The sequence below is a fragment of the Rhagoletis zephyria genome, unplaced genomic scaffold (assembly GCF_001687245.7).
Source record: "Rhagoletis zephyria isolate East Lansing unplaced genomic scaffold, Rhagoletis_zephyria_1.1 Rzeph_scaffold_02019, whole genome shotgun sequence".
Lineage (NCBI taxonomy): Eukaryota > Metazoa > Arthropoda > Insecta > Diptera > Tephritidae > Rhagoletis > Rhagoletis zephyria.
Window position 1 is genome coordinate 69428 of NW_016159103.1, and position 20475 is coordinate 89902.

The window sequence follows — 20475 nt, forward strand, 5'->3', positions numbered from 1 at the left end:
AAACGGAGAGGGGACCTGTTGTTTCGCCTTTAATGCATGCTCATGTTCACAGTATATTAAATCGTCCCTACAACACGGAATTTCTATGCTGCTACAACTCGATGTTAATTCTTCTTTGCTTCGAGATTTAATCTAGGGAAAGTACTGGCGACTGTCGAACACTCAGAACGGTAGATAGGACATTGTTGTACCGGCGCGGACGTCTCAACGGCTTCTAGTAGAGTGAAGTGACAAACCGTGCCTTCGGCGTTCAACAAGTCAAAGTAATTTATATTTCTCAAAAAAATAAAAAATAAAATCCATATAATTGTGTCTCGAGTATACGGCAAATTCTTCTGATAGGGAAAATTGCTCAAGGCATTTTTTAAGTTATTATCCCTAAATAGCTGAATAGAACTGTTATTTTCTGTCAATCAGTAATTGGAAAGGTGAAAATCAATATAAATTCATAAACACGGACCAATTAATATCATCATACAGAAATAATTAGAATTCAAAATATACTTAAGTTAGAGGAAGTTGCTTAGCATAAACTATTTACCTTTTCAATTGATATCGCTATTATCATTTGATTGAACGGCAGTTGCATCCACCTATAAATGAAAAAAAAGACTGTTGTAACAATTCTAACGAACAAAATATATATTTTTATGCTTAAATTGAGTAAATAGCAAGTGAAAAACTATAAAATGTTTTTTGCTTTAACACCCAAATTCATAAAAAATAAAGCAGACTTTAACTGATTTACATATAAATCGAAAGTTTGTATGAAAATGTCACTTTATAGAGCACTTTAAATCTATTTTATTTTCTACGGTTAATTCCATACATCTTCAATAAAAAAATAGAAATTTTTATTCAAACAAATGTTGATCTGTCTAAAAAATGCAACTTAGAAATAAAAATATGTACAAACATAAGTTCAGTTATGTTAATAATCTTACATTATTTCAATTTCATATTTTCACTTGCTTACTAAATCAGAACGCATAAGCGCAGCCGTCAAGATTAAGTCACTGTATGTAAACTCATACGGTAATTAGTAACATCATTTAAATTTAAAGGAATTAGTTTGAAATCAAAATTTACTTACCTTTATAAACTCATAGAAAATGTTGGCTTTAAAGTAGAAATTCAGATAAAATTTCTTAGCACTTGTCATAATCTCGTATTTACAATGTTTATTGGAATGGACGCTAATACGATATTTACAATTTTCGTAACAGAGCTTTGTATCACCATCAGGAAATCAAAATACACTGGTATACTATAGGAATTCCTGAAAAAAAAAAACAAGTTTTTTTATAATTATATGCTGTAGCAAAATGAAGGGCAATGAAAAAATAGATTTCATCAATCCAAATCAGTACGCAAAAAAGCGCAGCCGTTGAGTTTTAGTCATTGAATATACTCATACGGTAATTAATATCATCATTCGTGTAGAAAAACTAAATATCTACTAATAATAATTATAAAAACAAACAAAGCTTTTTTTTTTTTTAAATAGTAAGAAACTTCTGGAAATTGACCGGTCGGAAAATGCTTAGTTGAATTTAGTGGAACCTGCTTGGTTCAATTTGTGTCTGTTTAAAATTTCTTAATTCTTGTAAAATTTTGAGTCGTGAGAGAATTTTCATTAATGTTGTTTGAAACATTTCAAAAACTTACCTCGTTATGCCAGAGAGCGTATGATTTTATCTGCAAGTATTTGAAAAGGAAAAACCATTTATAGTTTTAGTTGGTAAAGATAGCATGAAAATATACTGATTTTTGTTTTTAATCTCATTTAGAAATAAATCAACAGCGTATTTGTAAGGTAAGGTAAGGTTTTCAGTAATTAGATCCGTGGTTATAATCATAGAAAGATTAAAAATTTCTGTTTGTAAACTCAATTTCGTAACTCACCTTTGGTTGATTAGGCAAATGCCTCAAAACTTCTGTTATGTTTTTCCCCATTCTGATATGGATGTTGGTTGACTCCCCTCATCCTATCAGCATTGGAGCGAAGCGCATAGAAGCCTGCAAATGAAGAGAAAAATAAAATCAGCAATGTCATAGTTGATATTCATTTTGATAATTGAAACCCGTGTGTATACAATAAAACTGATATGTTTATAGATCAGATTATGGTGAGAAGCTAATGGAAAATATATTACAAACGTTACAAAAGAAGATGACGACATATTCTAGTCTCCGGTGCACCATTAGTACAGCCGCGTCTCAGGCTTAAGTCACGACAACTCGACAATTCCTATCCCCAATATCAAAAAACCCAGCTTAGATTCCGGAAAATGCACAGTATCACCACACAGATTAGCGAGGGTCTGAACCAACGTCGACCCTGTGACAGGACAGTCATAGTCGCAGTTGACCTGTCGAAAATATTCGTCACGGTGAACCACGCGACCCTCTGCAAAGACAACTTCGGCTCATCGCTTCTAGCTTGGGGCGAAACGGTGAATAACCAGCTATCTGTGTGGGCGCCTGTTGTCAGTCGAATTTCATAGTGCCAAGTCCAAGCCGCATAGAATTAAGCTGGGGGTAACTCAAGGCGACGTACTCTCCTTGACACTGTTTAAACTCGACATGGCAAAACTCTCTTCGCCGCCAGTTGGAGTCAACTTGGTAAGCTTCTCTATGATTTTACGATAAAGGCAACGAGCCCAAACATCCTTGTGAGAAAATAACCGACCTATCCCAATTTATTTAGTCAAAAACATAAAAATCTCCGCCACATCGCTTTACGATCTGCATGACGTGGGCCAACGTGAACAGGTTCGAACTAGACGCCTTTGTCAATGGCGCCAAAATGTCGATAACGAACCACACCAAAATTCTGGGAGTGACGTTTCACAGCTTGATCTTCTTGTCTGCGCCCGCCGCAGCCATTTGCAACAAATTGCATGCCATGAGCAAAGTCCTAAGTCGCCGACAAAGAGACCCATCTCACGACTTACACAAGGCAATCGGCCGGACAGTGGCAAATTACGCAGCGCCAGTGTGGTCGGCAGGAACGAGCGGCACGCAATGAAGAAATCTACGAACATCCCAAAACACAGCTCAGCGGACAGCTACATGCTGCCATCTCAAGTTGTCCGAGCATCATCTCCACAACACAATGATATCGAAGCAATTTATCGTGGGATGTGAGACGCCAGCTGCACGATTTAAGAACGGATATTGAGTCGCACGTAGGCCATACATTCCACATAGGGAGTTCAACCACCTACACAGCGATACAGACAGAACGAGCCTCAACACCAGTAAAAGGCAACATCGTCCTAGGTGGTCGACCTTCGCTCATGTGCATAGAAGAAACAGAACTGGCGAGAGAGAGAGAGAGAGAGAGACAAGATGCGCCCTGTCACAACTCCGTCCTGAATGGTGCCACAGACTCAAAAGCTATCTCTCTTCGCTGAACTCAAAAATGAAAAAACGTGCCTGGAATGTAGGCAAGGTCCACACAACACCCAACATCTCTTCCCATGCACCTCCAACCCGCCGAGCCTGACACCGGAGGCACTCTGGAGCTGCGCCTATCGACGTCGTCGGCTTTCTCGGCCATGGGCTTGCCGAATTATAGGATAAAGATGATAACTCATGACAAAAACCGGGGGTTGAGTACTGTTGATACAACAACAACCCGAATACTTTAGTGGCAATGTTTTTTTTTTAATTTCTTTAAATGCGTTTCAAGTGCCGTAGTAATCGTTTGGAAGACAAAGCATGGAACGTTATAAACAAACTTGCTAAATCAGCAACACTTACTCTTTAACCAGATCCCAATTGATATCAGAAGGCAATCCGCCGCCGGCTTCGTTTTGTCCCGCTCTCACATTAAATGGCGGTGGTGGTGGCGCTTTCGAATCATTCTTCTCGATCGTGTCTTCAGGAACGATTCTTCTTTCGGGTTTGCGCTCACGCTCGCGCTCGCGTTGTTGTCGCCTTTCATAAACCTATAAAATATATGCGGGGAAAAAAATAAATTGTTTTTATGGGTGTTCCGGGGAATCTATTGGGAAAATACGTTTCAACGACTGTCTGATGGTGTGACAGTTTGAAATGCTTTTCAATCGAAATTTGCTTAAATTATTCTATGCTGTGAATGCTTATTACTTTAAAAAGTGTAGAATTGTTATTACGAATTTCTGTTTAAAACCTACTTTTACTTATGTAATTGTATTTATTCGATATTAATTTTTTTTTTTTAATCTAGACACTTATTCCATTTGCAATTATTTTTCGTGGTATTTAGTAACAATACACAAACTTTTAATTCGATTGAAAAACATTTCGCCGTTTATGTTATCGAGAGCGAGAAGGATTATTTTTGCACTAAGCAAAAATTTTACATTATATCTCTTTATTTTTGATTGGAGTAGGAAATTCATTTTTAGAAAATATCAGAAGCCTCAGATATGCCATTTCACAGAAAGATTTGTATTGCTTAAAATTTTCTCCAAAATTGTACACACACTTTTGCACGCAAAACGATGACATGCAAAATGTGTCAGCTATAGATAAAATAGTTGTTCCTAGTATTTTTTTTTTTAGACGAGTTCATTTACATATCTACGAGAATGTTAATGTAGCCTAAACAAATAGAATAAATGAATGCAATTAACAACGACGAACGACGAACGAGTAAGAGAATCAATTCATCAATTGTGTGTAATGCAAATTTGCCTACAAAAGCATCAGTGGATTAAATCTTTTTCGATTTGCGTATGACTCCATTCAAATGGAACAGTTATCGAGTGGAATAAAAAGTCATTGCGTATATTTGCAGTTTTTGGCAGCATTGGAGCCGCAGCTTGGTCACATGTCATATGAAAAAAAAATAATTGAAAACGAAATTTGGAGATTTTACAAGTTTAAAATGAGAGACAATACTGCGCGTATTCGTTATATTGTAGTTTTAGAACCGTAAAGGAAAAAAACGGCATTCTTAAAACAGCGTCAACCGACCAAAACTGGTAGAAGACATTCCGGTAATTTATACACCAAAGATTCTCAAAATCAGTAAAGCTCACTGAATTGATTAAGAAATGCGTCGATTATAGTTGACAACCGAATCTCAGACGGTTTGCCGGTGGTGGGAATGGTACTACACATACAACTACCAACTAAAGGCTGGCAACTGAATTGCTATGTATATTGACAGCTGCATTTTAGTGGTTGCGGAAATTTCGATTCAAGAAAATGTATTCATTTTATCAACTGTTTTTTGCAATTTGTTTATACTACAGCAGTGCCGGGCGCATCATTTTTGGATTGTTTATAGTGTGTTTTCGTTTCTACAAAAAATGTTGCCTTCTCACTGCCCTCTTCTAAATATTTGTGCATAGAGGCCAAAGAGAAGGTAACCTTTTTCGGTAGAAACGAAAACGCCATTACTCAATTCCTATTCGCTTCGGCAAAGCCATAAGACTGCGCTGCAACGCATACTTCGTCACTGCACTAAAGTCGTATCCAGCCAGCAGAGAAAGGTAAATTTTGCCGACTGTGCGGTCTCGCACAATTTTCCGTATCCGGAAAGGAATAGAAAACGGCTACAAAATTCGTCATTTTACGTTTACGCGATTTTTCGTAACCGGAATCAAATAGAAAACGAATACAGTAGTTATCATTAATTTTCGTATCCGAAACATTCGAAAAGAAAAGTTGTTTGAAAGCAATCGTCCTCATTGCGAATGTCGTGTCGAATGCAAGTCGTTTTTCGATAGTCGAGTCGTATGCAAGTCGGCTGGTGTACAAAAATGTAAAAACTTGGCAGCACTGTATAGTTTTCAACGATTTCCATCGTTTACTTATTTCAGCACGACAGTACGCAATGCCAATGTTGTCGACTCGTAAAATTTAGCCTAATTTACGACTTACGCAATGAAGCTGAATAATCAGGGACATAACAGTTATAAGTTTTATCGGAAAAACGTTGCTAAATAACAGTTATTAGATGAGAAATATTTTTTTATTTCGCCAATAAGAGTTATTACCCAATGTTTACTATTTACGTTGCCTGATAACTGATACGCAGGAGAAAGTTGTATGTCGTCGCCAATAAGAATTATTTCTCAACGTTTATTTTTACGTTGTCTGATTATCCTTCTTTATTTTCATCATCTTTTATCTTCTTCTCCATCTCCGTTTTCGTTAATATTTTTATTTTACAACGTTTATCAGGCAACATGCGACATTGAAAGACAAGTAAAAAAATGTGCATTTTTTCACCTAAACATAGAAAATCTCCAGCTCGATATTTGGTGTTCATTTGACTGCGCGTGTAAATATCAGAGAAACGTTCGCATCGAAAGATTTCAAAGGTCATCAACCAAACGGAGAATACATGATTGATTGATCTTAAATCTTTCTATACATAATGACAGGAAAAACCTAAAAAACTTAGCAATGACTTTTTACTCCATCCAATGTAATCTTAAGAGAAACAAAAATGAGTCGAACTCATTTGCCCGCCTGCATCCTTCACGCTTGGCCCCCAAAAAAGCGGTTGTTATCAGAAATAGTTTTTTTTTTTTTTGCTTTACAGAATAATCTGGCATAATATCATAGACAAGAGAGTGTTTGCTTAATTTGTTTGTATAATCATATACAGCATGTAAATAAAATATTGGCATATCTGAGATTAGGAGTTATTGCTTTGAAGTTCTATAAAGCCCCCGTATGTTTCGTTTACTAAACGTTCTTATATAAAAAAAAAAATGTATTTTTAAATAAATAAAAAATGAATTTCGGAACGTCGTATTGAAGGTTCAAGTGTTTTATGCAGTAAATGCAAATTTAGAAGCAAAAAAAAAAAAAAAAAAATGAAGCCCAAACCCACTTTTTCTGCCTGCAGCCAATTGCGCTTAACTGAATAAAACCAAACCAGAATACTTCATTCCGAATTCATTCATTTTTTTGTATTAAAAGTAAAAAATCACAGCATTTTCTTACCTCTTAGAGACAAAGTTGAATCTTTCACAATTTATTTCATGGTAAATGTTGTAGAAGCAGCAATTAATGCTTGTCGTTTATTCAATAATTGTTTGGTTACTGAATAATAATGCAGCTTTAAATTCTCCATCATCTCAATTACAACAAAGAGAGCAATTTCATCAATAGATGCTTGCCTCGTCTTTAACAAAATGGGTTTAGTGTCCTCCTGTTAGCTGTATGTAGTAACAACACATTTTCCACAGAGCGAGCCACATAGTATAGCTAGTTATTTGTTAAAGAGTCGCTAAGCTAAGGGTAGCTTAAAGTCGTCTTCTATAGAGTTTAGTAGTGCTCGTTTAACAGTTTGTAAGGATTGTCAAGTCGAGTGCCCGTGCCTTTATCAAAGCGTTGTCGTCGTCTCACGTAATATAGTCTGTACAATTTTCTATTATAATATTGTTGTTGTTTTTTTTGTCAATAATCGGTAATTTATATTTGTATTTATTGTATACTGCATTCTAAGTAGTAAATATTATAGCAATTTAGAGATCATTTTGAATTTTGTCAAATTTACTCGGTGTAAAACTTTAGTCGTCACTTCAGTTAGTTTTTAAAGGGAAATTCCTTTGTTTCCCTTGTATATATATACATATGTATATACATGTATACATATTTTTTTTCTTTTTTTTTAGAAAATGTTTGTTTTGCATTTTCATAAAGCGAAATTTTCATAATTTGCTTTAATCTAGCGCTGAAATATAAATCAATGGTTATCTTTAAAAACGACGTTGCTATTCGAAAATAAAGAGTGGAAACCAAAGAAATGTGCGGCCAATTGTATCGGTACTGAACGGAGTGGAATACCTAAGGCTAAATTTTGTTCAAAATAACATTAACGACTTTCACAATTTTTATCCGAATTTGAATTTGATCTCAGCCCTTCAAAACTTAGCTTTGATCGTATAAATAGCTATCTATATATTTTGTATATAAAATGATAGCCATCATTTTCGTATTTAGTTGGCTTAAATTTTCCAAGAAATTGTTGCTGTTTATTCCTTAGAATGCACGCGGGGTCGGAGTAACACACACAGCCCTAAATGCATGCAGATATACCCAATTCCGAATACCAAGCTCCGTGTAAATAGGAAGTAAACTTAATTTAATGGCAAATTTTTAATTTTTGAAAATTCCATTTTATACTAAAAATAAGAAAATTTTTAAACTAAGTGCATGGATCTGCTGATCGCAGTGCATACTCTATTTATGTGTCTGTCTATCTAAAACTAAGTGCATCCCAGTGTGGAGATAAAGGCTTCTTTGCGAAAACTAAAATACTCGGACACATCTCTTTTGTTTTTCTGGACAATACATATAGACCTGTTCCGAAATTTGTGCGGGCAAGAACTATAGTTTTATATCACTTTCAAAACGACAGATACATACTTTGTGCCACTATATTTGTGGTTTGCTGCAGATACCGTTAAAAGGAATTGATTTTTGTTATCACGACACACGTGTCTAGCCCAGCAAAACCCGTCGCTAACGTTTGGATTGACACTTTGAATACGGTCAACTGATGCAGTTCTAATACCAATCCTTAGTCGGTATGATATTATTAGAAAATGGCGTGAGAATCAATTTGTGAATAGCTCGACAACCATCGCTTAGATGTGTTTGTCTTGTGTATATGTAGTTAAAAAAAAAAAACTTGAAGTGAATGAATTTTCAATAAAAAAAAAACTGAAATCGTGGCCATGCAAACCATACCACCAATAAAAAAATTTAGAATTTTGTCAATTATAATATATATATATATATATATTTTTTATAGAACGTTTGAATTTTGTATAAAATTTAGAAAAATCTTAAAATTTGCATAGTTTAAAATTTTTTAATTAAAATCTTTTCGAAAATTTCGGGTTTGCAGTTTGCCCATTTAATTTTAACATAATAATGTGCATGTTTGTTTGAAGTGGCTCAAAGTTCTCGCTGATATTTTTTTTTCCGGCGATTGTGTAGTTTTTTCCATATTTTTATGCGAAAAATGCGCACCATCGTATAGAAAAATTTTTTCAAGTCAACCAGAATTATGAGCTACTTCAAACTTACACTATACCACATTAAAATTAAATGAGGTATTAAACTGCATATTTATAAAAAATGTGGTTGGAGTTCAAAATTTGAATGAATTTTGTACAGAGTTTGAAACTTATTTGTGTAGTTTTTGTTACAGTGCGAACTAATAAAAAAAAATATTCATATTAGAGTTTAATAACTTATGAAATTCTATCTAATTTTTTTCTTTTAAGTGGTGGTAAAAATGGCCGTCCACAAGTGGACATAAAAAAAATCCACACTAGAAAAACGGTTATAGGTAAATTTGAGTTATTTTAGTATTAAATAGCCGCTAAATTAAAATCATTAGAATTATGTAATAAATAAAACTTATACATAAAAATTAATTCGTTGATCACAAATCCGCTTAAAGATGGCTTAGTTACTGAAAATTTCAAATTCTCATTTTTAGAAATAGTTCGGACGACTAAGATTTGCTAAATCGCGAATTATGCAAATTTTTGTTGAGAAAGTCGTTGGTTGTCTCTCGTTTGGAGAACAGAGAATAAAGCGCGTCTGTTTATGGTCACTTTCTTGTCGATAACTAACCTCAATGTTTGCAAAAAAAAATTACTGGAATGTTCCAAAACTGTTTATGGTAAGCCACTGCCACTTCAAAGCATTCCCCCTTAAAATTAATTCTAAATATTTTTTCTACTTTCTTACTATGTTTATTTCAAGTGAAAGCATCAAAATGTGTATGTATTTTGAATAAAAAATTCCGAGCGAAAAAAGATAAATTGAATAACCAAAAAACTAAGTATTTCAATTTTAAAGTGAAAAGTCATCAATTAAAAAATAAATTAATTTCCTTTTATGCAAAATAATTAAGCGAGAAGATAAACTAGGTTTAACTGTGACAGTGCAGAAATAGGAATAAAATTCTGCAAGCACTGCTTCAAAATTCACAGATCCACCGAAACAAATTTCCGAATATAAGTTATAGTTTATTAGATTTTGGTCGATCAAAAATATAAAAGGATGATATGTCTAATATGCAACAGAAAAAATTGAGCAATTTGAAGTTATCTACGGACGGCTGAGCTACGAGAGACATGCACTGAAATTCATGCAATTTATTGCCTTAAATCAGAACCTGCCTGTGCCTGTTTGGTTTTCGGAACTTCTTTGTTTCTGACACCAGCTAATATCTGCCACATCAAGTGCAAACAGTTTTAATTTGGATGCCAACGGCTAGATGGAAAAAGCAATGCCCAATCTTTGTAAAATATTTTTATATTGGTGAAAATTTACAAAATTTTTATGACTGTAAAAATTTAAATTAAAAAACATATGCAACCTAAGTTCTTCGTAGATTAGTTCATTTTCGCGTGAATATCGTTTAATAGCGGAAATTCCTCCTCAAGCGCTCGACAATACTGATATGTGCGACATCAGAATCAACAAAGAAAACAAAGAATTCATAAAAAAGTCTCATGCAATCAGTGCTTTTGCAAATATGNTTTTAAAAAACATATGCAACCTAAGTTCTTCGTAGATTAGTTCATTTTCGTGTGAATATCAGAATCAAGAAACAAAGAATTCATAAAAAAGTCTCATGCAATCAGTGCTTTTGCAAATATGGTGTAAAATACATATACAAATATTTTCTAAGTATCCTAACCTCTAGCCTAAATCTTCTAACCCCACTGAGCACAATACATATTTTCGCAAATAATTCCTACAACAGAAAATAATAAAATATTCAACTCGTTGCACATCTTCCTTCAGAACGCCATCAAAATACACACACATACAACCCGATTTGCAATTTCTCTAGCATTTGGCACGCACATTTCTCCACATCACCAACAACATTCAAACAATTTTTTTTTTTTTTTTTTGATTCAGCTCACATCTCCCACCCATAGTACTAATTTGTAAATTAGAATTTTTAAATTAAAAAAGGTTTTTTTTTTTTCNCCCCACCCATAGTACAAATTTGTAAATTAGAATTTTTAAATTAAAAAAGGTTTTTTTTTTCTTTTAATTACACAGTTGAACATGTATTATTTTATATTAATAAGCTAAAAATTTTGGGGTTTCTACATAAATAAATGTGTAATAAGTCGATTTTTTACTCAATATGTAGTACAAAAAATATTACACACGCGTATGATCTGCTAGAGGCAAACACCATTTTATTTCACCGAATTTTTGGCTTCGTTTTTTACAAATGAAACAGATGATACTTATTCAAAATTTTTGCAAAAAATTATAGTCAAACTAGTGAATGAAATAAAAAGTTGGTCGCCTAGAGTTTTTATCTTTTACATACACATAATATATATGTAAGTAAGCAACAACGTATAAAATGTATTGAAAATGTTGCACGTGCTTGATCCAAATTTTGATAAAGCTGAATGAATAATTCTATTCAGTTTGAATATGTTTTTTTTTTGTCATTAATATTTATGGTTTCTAATGGTTATATTACTAAATATTATCAAGAGGAGCAAACTGTGAATTGAATGTATCAGAGATCACACATCGTGTAAGGAGACACCTTCCGACATAAAAGCTCAACTACTTGACTTCTTATCAATAATTATGTCGCGAAATCAAAGAATTTCCAGCGTCAGATGATATTGAATATTATTTGTTGGTTTTGAATTACTATCAATTGTTATACATTTAAAATGGTTCAGACCAAATTTTACACTTGATAAATGTAGCTCGCAGTTAACTTACTTCTTCCTAAAGAGAATGTACGTAATTTCAATACATTTTTTTCCACTAAGATTAAATGAATTAAAATAGCATACAGATATAGATATATTTATATATATATGTTTTTTTTTTGTTTTTTTTTTTTTGTAATTTACGCAAGTAATAGCGCTGCTGAAATCTTATTTATCTGTCGTTGATCAAATCATGGTCCTTGGTAAAGTTTTGTTCATTGAACAATACAATTTTATAACGTTCCAATAAGAGCGTGCACTGCTTGATTGTGTGTTTTATGGTTGGGTAGGGTAGAGTAAGTAGTAGTATTGGTATACTTAATTGTTCGATCTGTTCATAATATTCACTTTAGACCATTCTATATCCAGCGTAAAATGCTCACGCTCATTAATTTAAGGTGACACTGTTTCTCAGAAACGTCTTCTTCGTTCCCATGGATTATTGTTTGCGTTGTTATTATTGCCACCGCGCTGATTGCCACCTTGGTTTTGGTTACCACCACCAAATTCAAATGAAAACGGATCCTATTCGCAAGTGAATGTAATAAAGAATTTCATATGCAAATTGTTGTAGTTAAAACGGTTTCTGTTAAATAAAAATTTTTATACGCAAAAAATGTAAACTTCCCACTCAACCATTCCTACTACAAATTGGTATGCCGAAGTATACCAGTCTTATAGCTTTTGTGTATTCTTTTTTGGTTATAAATAATTAATGAAAGTCACGGGAAATCTATTCCAATTGCAATGACTCAAAAGTCCAAACTACTTGTAAAGCACATTCAGAATAAAATTTACATATTTCAATTGTATCCCCTTCGTACATACTTGTATATATATACGTACGTCATGACATATTGTACTCATGCAGTACCATCACAAAACAAATGAATTAATTTGCAGCATTTTAATCAAGTTCTACCGAAGACTTCAGCTCTGCTCTGATGATATCTCAACAGAAACCGAAAGCGATCACACCACATTTTATGCAAATTTTCATTGCATATTCCCAAAAATTTTAATGTTTTTTTAGTACATTTAAACAAAACCATGTTGAATATCGAATGTTACCGTTCATCATTGTAATGCGACGGGATCAAATATACGTATGTATTTCATTGTTTGTCAAATTTCTGATAGTACTGAAAACAGCCCAACCCAAAAGCATTTAAATAAATCTTGTTGAAGCGTTAAATGGCACACAGAAACATCAATTTGCATATACCAACAAATGTAAATTGAGTGTTAATCATATATGTAATACCCCTATAGTGGCAGTATCAGCTAGTACCGTACGAAAACATTACAGTAAAGATATATTGTTTTCAGAGCGAGGTAAGCTTATGATTATTTCAAAAATGACATAAGTCATAAGCGTTTCAATGACGGGAAAAATTTCTACCATTAGCGGTTTGGAATTTTGTATTTAATTTTACTATTTTCTTTGTATGGAGCAACGATGAAGAGATGTGTGTATCTGCATTATTGTGTGCATAGATACATAAAATGTTCGTGTTTGCTCTAATTTTGAGAGCTGGAAAACTATCGATGGCACTATGTATAGTCTCGATGGTTTGCCTTTTATTGCCACTATCGACACCATCGATAGTGTTGTTTTTAGGTTGTTACTATCGATAGTTGTAGCCGCTATTGATAGTATCTACAGTACTCTATCATTCTAATTTTATATTTATTGGTACAAAGGCTTTTTCGTTTAAATACATATCTAAGAAAGTATGTAAATAAAGCGAAAAAGTGCATATAAAAATGCAACTCTAAATCTAATTACCCATTCAAAACGAAACGTTACAATCGATAGATGGTGCAAAACTTAAACTATCGAGTGCCTCAAAAGGCATTTGTAAATATCTATGGAAACATGCAGTTCTTGATTTGGAAAAACAATCAATTCAGCACAATCAGTTGCCAGCGAATATCCAACCGATAAGTCAAAATGAAGTTTCACCAAACGTAAGTAAGAAGGGCAGGGTCAATAATACCGGCATTATGATTACGTTAAAATATATACGGTCTTGTTCTACAAAATGTTCTTGCGCTACAAAAAAAAAAGCAACGGTTTGTAGAGCCGCGTTATATTTCGGAAAAAAACCCATATCTAGCAACGCCAAAACGTACTAATCGAATTCTTAAATTTGTGAAGAACTCATTTAATAGTTATCAAGATATCTCCGCAAGCGTGTGACAAAATTAGACGAGGTAATTCTACGCTTGCTCCAAAACCTAACTGTACTATGATGATTTGAAACCTAATTTCGGGCAAATAATAATAAAGGCCAAAGGCCAAAGAATATTTATTTTTCCATTTACAAACTTTTTTAAACTACACCTAGTTCTAAATTCCATAAGGGAAGCTGAACTATAAATAAAATCCGCCACTGGTGTGATTTGACAGTTGCTCGATTATTTTTCGTTTACACAAAAACGGTACGAGACTGTCTCCTTTGGATTTCGAAATTTTTACACGTTGAGAAGATTACTGCCAATGTAGAAGTATTACATACATCGTGTTAGTAGATCATTATGTTTAGATATCCCTTTTAATCCCTGAATAACGTCATTCCAAAAGTAATTTATTCTGAATATCAGATTCCAATAGCAAATCACAAATCAGCTGCAACTTTTCTGAGATGAAAATTTGTCAGCCTGAGTATCAGAGTATCCCCACAAAAGCCCAAATTCAAAACCATATACGTATGTATAAGTCTATCCAGTTTGGCGCCTCCTCTGTTCGCGCTTACACCACCAGCACAATTAACAAACTATTTAATCAAGCAAACTAACTACAATACGAATTAAGACGCTTACGCGCTTCAACTTAATAAATTTGTTCAGAAAATTTTAGCCAAAATATGCTTCTTGAAATAATGATAGACCTTTAAGTCAACATTGCAATCAGACACACTCCCCGTAACATTTGTTGTTTAAGTAGTAACCCATATGTATATGCAATATAATCGTAAATGAATGTAAACATGCATCTCCTTTTCACATTAGAAAGCAAATAACCTAACATAAAATAAAGCCATACAGATTTTGTATGCTTCATTCTTAATACAAATTCTGTTTACTGCTTAATTTCTCAGTAGTGAATTTACGAAAGAAGTGTCATTTTATAGCAAATCACTAACCAAACTTGTGCTAAGGCGAACTCTCAAAGGCCTAAGCAATATATTGTCTTACTTAAGCATTAGACACTAAATTGCAGTTCCTTTGAAATGCATAATTGACATTTGGCCGAATGTCAATGCATTCCTAGAGAATGTTCGCCATATGCACTTGGAATGGATATGAATAGCTACATAATTTATATATTAGCATTAATCTTACAATCGCTACCAGTAGTTTCACATATCAATACGTATCTGAACAGCGAAATTGAAGTATATATATATTTTTTTTCCTAAAAACGCCTCAGAACAGGCACATTATATTATTATCTTTTTTGGTTTACAAATTAAAAATATAAAATATTGCCATTACAAAAGCGAGTTTTTTTTTCGAATTTGAAACGCATTTACTAAAAGAATGCATAAAATATAACACCACAAAGGTGGAAATTGAATTTGGTGTGAATCTATTTCGAAATACGATTGATTCAATAATTGTCATCACTTGTATAAAGCGCTGCAAAGCATTTAGGATGCAAAAGTATGATCCACTTTGCAGCTATCTTTTTTTAACTTTGTTTGTACTTTTCTTAAGTGCAGCATGTTTGTTGAGTTTGTTTGCCTAGAAACTTCATCGCAAGAAGAGATCGAAAAATGAACGTACCTGTGGATTATTAGGCCCATTGCCAGTGCCGTTGCCACTATTACCACCACCGGCATTGCCGCCTAAAAGTGCAGAAATTGGATCTGACGTTAATTATTAGTAAAATTCGTTCCATTCAAAGTCAGACATTTTACCTCTGAATTCAAATGGCGAATTGTTGGATGCTCGACCAAAGTTGTCGAAATTATTACCTCCATTATTGTTACCGCCAAAGCCTTCTTGCTGGTCAAGCAATGAGTTCAGTTGCTGTGCTTGCATAAACAATGTGTTTTCCTGTTGACGGCGGCGCATATCTTCTTCTTGACGCAACATTCGTGTCTGCATTTCAGTTTGTTGGCGACGCATATTTTCTTCGTCGCGTTTGCGCATTTCTTCTGCCTGTTTCTCACGCATTTCCCACTCCATCTTCTTGCGTTCATTATCGGATTCGCGTTTCCGCAACTCTGTATATAGAACGAAATAAATTATTTAATGCATTTAAATACATAATAGCTTCTCCTCAATCCACGAATTGGGGCTTACCTTGTCTGAGCAATTCAGTTTCGTGCTCATAGCGAGCATATTCCATTTGGGCCTCAGTTTCTCTTCTTCCATTTTAAGTTCTCGTTTTAGTGCTTCTTGCTTTGTTTTAAACAATTCATGCAATTGCTTCCATCTGGTACCATATTCATGTTCGAATGAACCAATTTCTGCGAATCTCGGCCCTACACTGCGTTCATGATTGAATTCTGGCGATTTTTTATTTAGTGATTTATCTGGCAAACCATCATCGTCTTCATTTACTTCGAACGGCTCAACCACACATGGCCGTAAAGAAGCGGTGAGGAAGAAACATTTCTCACTGCAGAAACGTAGACACACATTTGCCGACGATTTTTTGGCAAATTCAATAATACCTTCTCCGGTAGATTTGCCACGATCATCAACCACAACGTTTGCACGCTCGATGGGTCCAAAAACTTCAAAAGATCTGTAGAGCAATTCATTTGATACAAAAGGTGTTAAATTTTTAACGCGTAGTATCGTGGCATTTGGTGCAAAACGCACGCGTAATTGCCGACCCTTGCGATTGGTACCATCCAACTCACGCTTTGCACGCTGTGCATTTGCATGAAAGTCCAACTTTAGGAATGTAAAATTTTTCTCAGCATTACAGAATATTTCTCCAATTTCGCCATAAGGTTTAAACATCTCACGCAACTCATTTTCTGATACATCATTAGTTAGATTACCAACATATAAACGATTGCGTCCTGAAAATTTAGGTTCTTCGGTTGCTTCAACTGGCTGTATTTCGTATGTTGGCCCTCCCATGGCTCGCAGACGTTGTCCAATAAAGAATTCATCGCCCCTACTATATGGGCCACCTTGGTTACCGCCGCCGCCACCACCGCCTCCTGGACCACCTCGTCCACCACGGCTGCGATCTCTATTTTGACCGCCTTGATGACCTCCGTGGCCGCCACCTGGGCCACCGCCTTGATGACCACCACCACCTTGATAGCCACCTCCACCTGTGCCACCGTGACCACCTCCACCTTGATGACCACCTCCACCTAGATGACCACCTCCACCTAGATGACCACCTCCACCTTGATGACCACCTCCACCTTGATGACCACCTCCACCTTGATGAACACCTCCACCTTGATGACCACCGCCACCTTGTTGACCACCACCACCACGATTACGATTCTGTTGTTGGTTCATATTCTGATTCTGATTCTGATTTTGATGTTGTGGTTGTTGATTTTGTTGTTGATTACGTTGCTGATTCTGTTGTGGTTGTGACGGTTGCTGTTGCTGCTGTAGTGGTTGAGGTGGTCCTCCTTGATCCTTCTTAGCTGCTGCCTGATTTCCGTCAACTGCAGGCTTTGCATCTGCTGGAGTTTGATTTGGTTGATTCGGTGGATTTTGTTGGTTAGGTTGATTTTGTGGGTTGGGTTGATTTTGTTGGTTAGGTTGATTTGGTTTGTTCTGGTTTTGCTGTAAGGTTTATTATTGTTTTATGTAGTTTACTATATATTTGAATAAATTTACTACGCAACTTATATGAAAAATCGTAAAAGATCTCTATAAAAAGATGAAAAAATTCACGTTTTTTCTTCCGCGCAATCAAAACTATGCGGTTTTATTTCGAGTTAAAACTTTGGATAATTTTCAATCCTTAATCATTTTTAAATCTGGTTGATTTTAATTACACTGTGCGAGGAATTTCAAAAAGTTGGAGGTAATGAGAATCGGACCAACAGCATTTGATTAAGCTGATCAAATAATGAAAAAGTACCAAAACATTTGAAAAAGTTGGTTTACTTTTCTTTTTTATCTCAATTTAAAGTTGACGAAATAAGATCCCAATGAGAACTATAATTTAAAAACACATTTTCTAAAGTCAACGGCGGAAACGGGAGCGGTTTCCAAAACAAAAAACCTTTGTACTTGTTAATTTTTGAACCTTGAATTCACAACTTCAAACCAATATAAAAAGCAAATGGGAACCAACTTTCACAAATGCTTTGGTATTTATTCACAAATTACCGTAGATTTAAATCTGAGGTCTTTATAGTTTACACAAAAAGATAGATAACTTCGGATCCACGGTAATTTTCTTCGTAGATCCACTGTTAAAAAGGCAGTTTTTACCGTGGATATACGGTAATTTTTTACCTTCAGTGAAAAATAGCACATTTGCTTTGTAATTATCTCAACAGCGATGCCTATTATTTATTTTCTCAACCACAATCCTGGAATTTGTTCATCCCAGGTAACCTGAGTTTGGTGCAATTATTTCTTCAGGTTGGCTTTCCATTACATTGGCTTTTGGGTGTTTTGGCAAAGCTATAATACATTTTCTCGTGAAACTTGGTGGGGATGTTTACAAACGTATATACATATACACCGTGCAAGGNGCACATTTGCTTTGTAATTATCTCAACAGCGATGCCTATTATTTATTTTCTCAACCACAATCCTGGAATTTGTTCATCCCAGGTAACCTGAGTTTGGTGCAATTATTTCTTCGGGTTGGCTTTCCATTACATAGGCTTTTGGGTGTTTTAGCAAAGCTATAATACATTTTCTCGTGAAACTTGGCGAGGATGTTTACAAACGTATATACATATACATACACCGTGCAAGAGCTTTGCAAGACTCAGACTCTTGACATCCTAAAAATGTTTCGTGCGCTTTTGGGTGTTCACGAGCAAAATGTATTCAACACAGTACCTTAAAAGTAGAGTTGGGTCGTTTCCGGATCGGGCCTTTTAACTGAACTAGTGTACCTAAATCTTCGATTTTCGTTTTTCTAGTTCTTTTTGTCCATGTTGCTCTTTTCGTTCTTCTTATTCAAGAATCATGAAAGTTGATGAATAAAGACTAGGGTAAGAGTGTTCCCAGGGCGCTTCAATTATTATTCAGCAAATATGTGAATACACTAAATATGTATATTATACTCTCTACACGGCTTTGCTTTATTCTGTACACCTTTTTCGTAGTACCGAGATTGCACAACAATGACAATGAACAAAGTTGCTTACAAAGAATAGGTATAAAACTAATGAAAAGAACAAATCATGATACAAATTTTTGTATCATGGAACAACAACTTGTACGTTCATTAAAAAAAAAGAACTAAATCTCTGGAATGAATGGAAAGCCCAACTCTACTTAAAAGATAGTCTACCAGAGTTGTCAATCACACCTTGTTGACGCGGACATTCTACGTAGCTTCATTTTGACAGCACAATGTCATGAAATGTTCGTANTACTCTCTACACGGCTTTGCTTTATTCTGTACACCTTTTTCGTAGTACCGGGATTGTACAACAACGACAATGAACAAAGTCGCTTACAAAGAATAAAAAACTAATGAAAAGAACAAAACGTGATACAAATTTTTGTATCATGGAACAACTTGTACGTTCATTAAAAAAAAAAAAATAACTAAATCTCTGGAATGAAAGGAAAGCCCAACTCCTCTTAAAAGATAGCCCACCAGAGTTGTCAATCACACCGTGTTGACGCGGACATTCTACGTAGCTTCATTTTGTCAGCACAATGTGATGAAATGTTCGTTCTTCCATAACCGCGTCCGACATTTTATAATGAGCGAAATGTCATGTTTTTTGAATGAACTATTACAGGCGACCGCTGTGGTTTAAGCTGAAGGTACATAATTTTATTTGTTGGTGCGTTGACGACGTTGAAAAATTTGTTACACACGATGCTTTGTGCCGCTGATTGTTCAGTGCGCGCTTCCACTCCGCAGGGTCTGGGTGAAAGCAACATCACAAAAAATTTAGAAAAATTGTTTTTCTCTTAACAGCGGTCGCCCAGACCGTAGACGTTTTGGAACGCACTAATTACTATTTTTGAAAAGTGCTATTTTGGCACTTTGTGCCAAATTAAAAAAATTAAGTGCCATTTGATGTAAAATGGTCCCAAAAATGGCACGGGTTGAGCAAACTTGGCAGCCCCGATTACACCGACCTAATATATGTGCAAGCGCCAATCTATTATTATATTAGCCGTGTTTAATTTGTTCAGAAATTTAAGCTATTAGCTTATTTTGTATGGAGGACTTACCCAACATAATTATATTGGCTTATGAAAAGCTATCTTGGCTTCTATATTGAATAAGAGGCATTGCCATTCAGCATCAGAAATTTTCTACTTCAGTCAATCAGAAAGAGGCATAAAATTTATTGCTGTCCAGCTGCCATTTTGGTCGCTAGATATAAGTTATATCAGTGGCAATATTTGTGTGGGCTTTTTATATATTGATATAAGGCATGGGGAAATGTTTAGTACCGCTCACACCGTTTTTTGGGTGGGGGGCGGAGGAGGAGGGGGCGGGTCCCCAATTTTGCGTAGAATTCCTTTCTACGTAAGCGGCCTTCGGCCGCACTTAGGGATTATAACCCTCAGGCAGTAGAATTCTCCTTTCTGT

At 34.9% G+C, this 20475-nt stretch overlaps 1 protein-coding gene and 1 long non-coding RNA gene across 2 annotated transcripts in view; both read right to left on the bottom strand.

The window, feature by feature from the left end:
• Positions 1–1905: 1905 nt before the first annotated feature.
• Positions 1906–20475, bottom strand: part of LOC108365845 (protein no-on-transient A-like) — a 22228-nt gene continuing 3658 nt past the window's right edge. Inside the window, 7 exon segments of the mRNA XM_017620032.1 lie at positions 1906–2019; positions 3769–3956; positions 15528–15589; positions 15662–15970; positions 16050–16106; positions 16109–17041; positions 17084–17513. Of these exon segments, the coding sequence (XP_017475521.1) occupies positions 1992–2019; positions 3769–3956; positions 15528–15589; positions 15662–15970; positions 16050–16106; positions 16109–17041; positions 17084–17513 (2007 nt within the window). The 3' untranslated portion in view covers positions 1906–1991.
• Positions 8843–10946, bottom strand: LOC108365847 (uncharacterized). Its single transcript, XR_001848015.1, has 2 exons — positions 10538–10946; positions 8843–10354 (listed from the first exon to the last, which is right to left on the bottom strand). It is a non-coding gene; the product is annotated as an uncharacterized LOC108365847 (long non-coding RNA).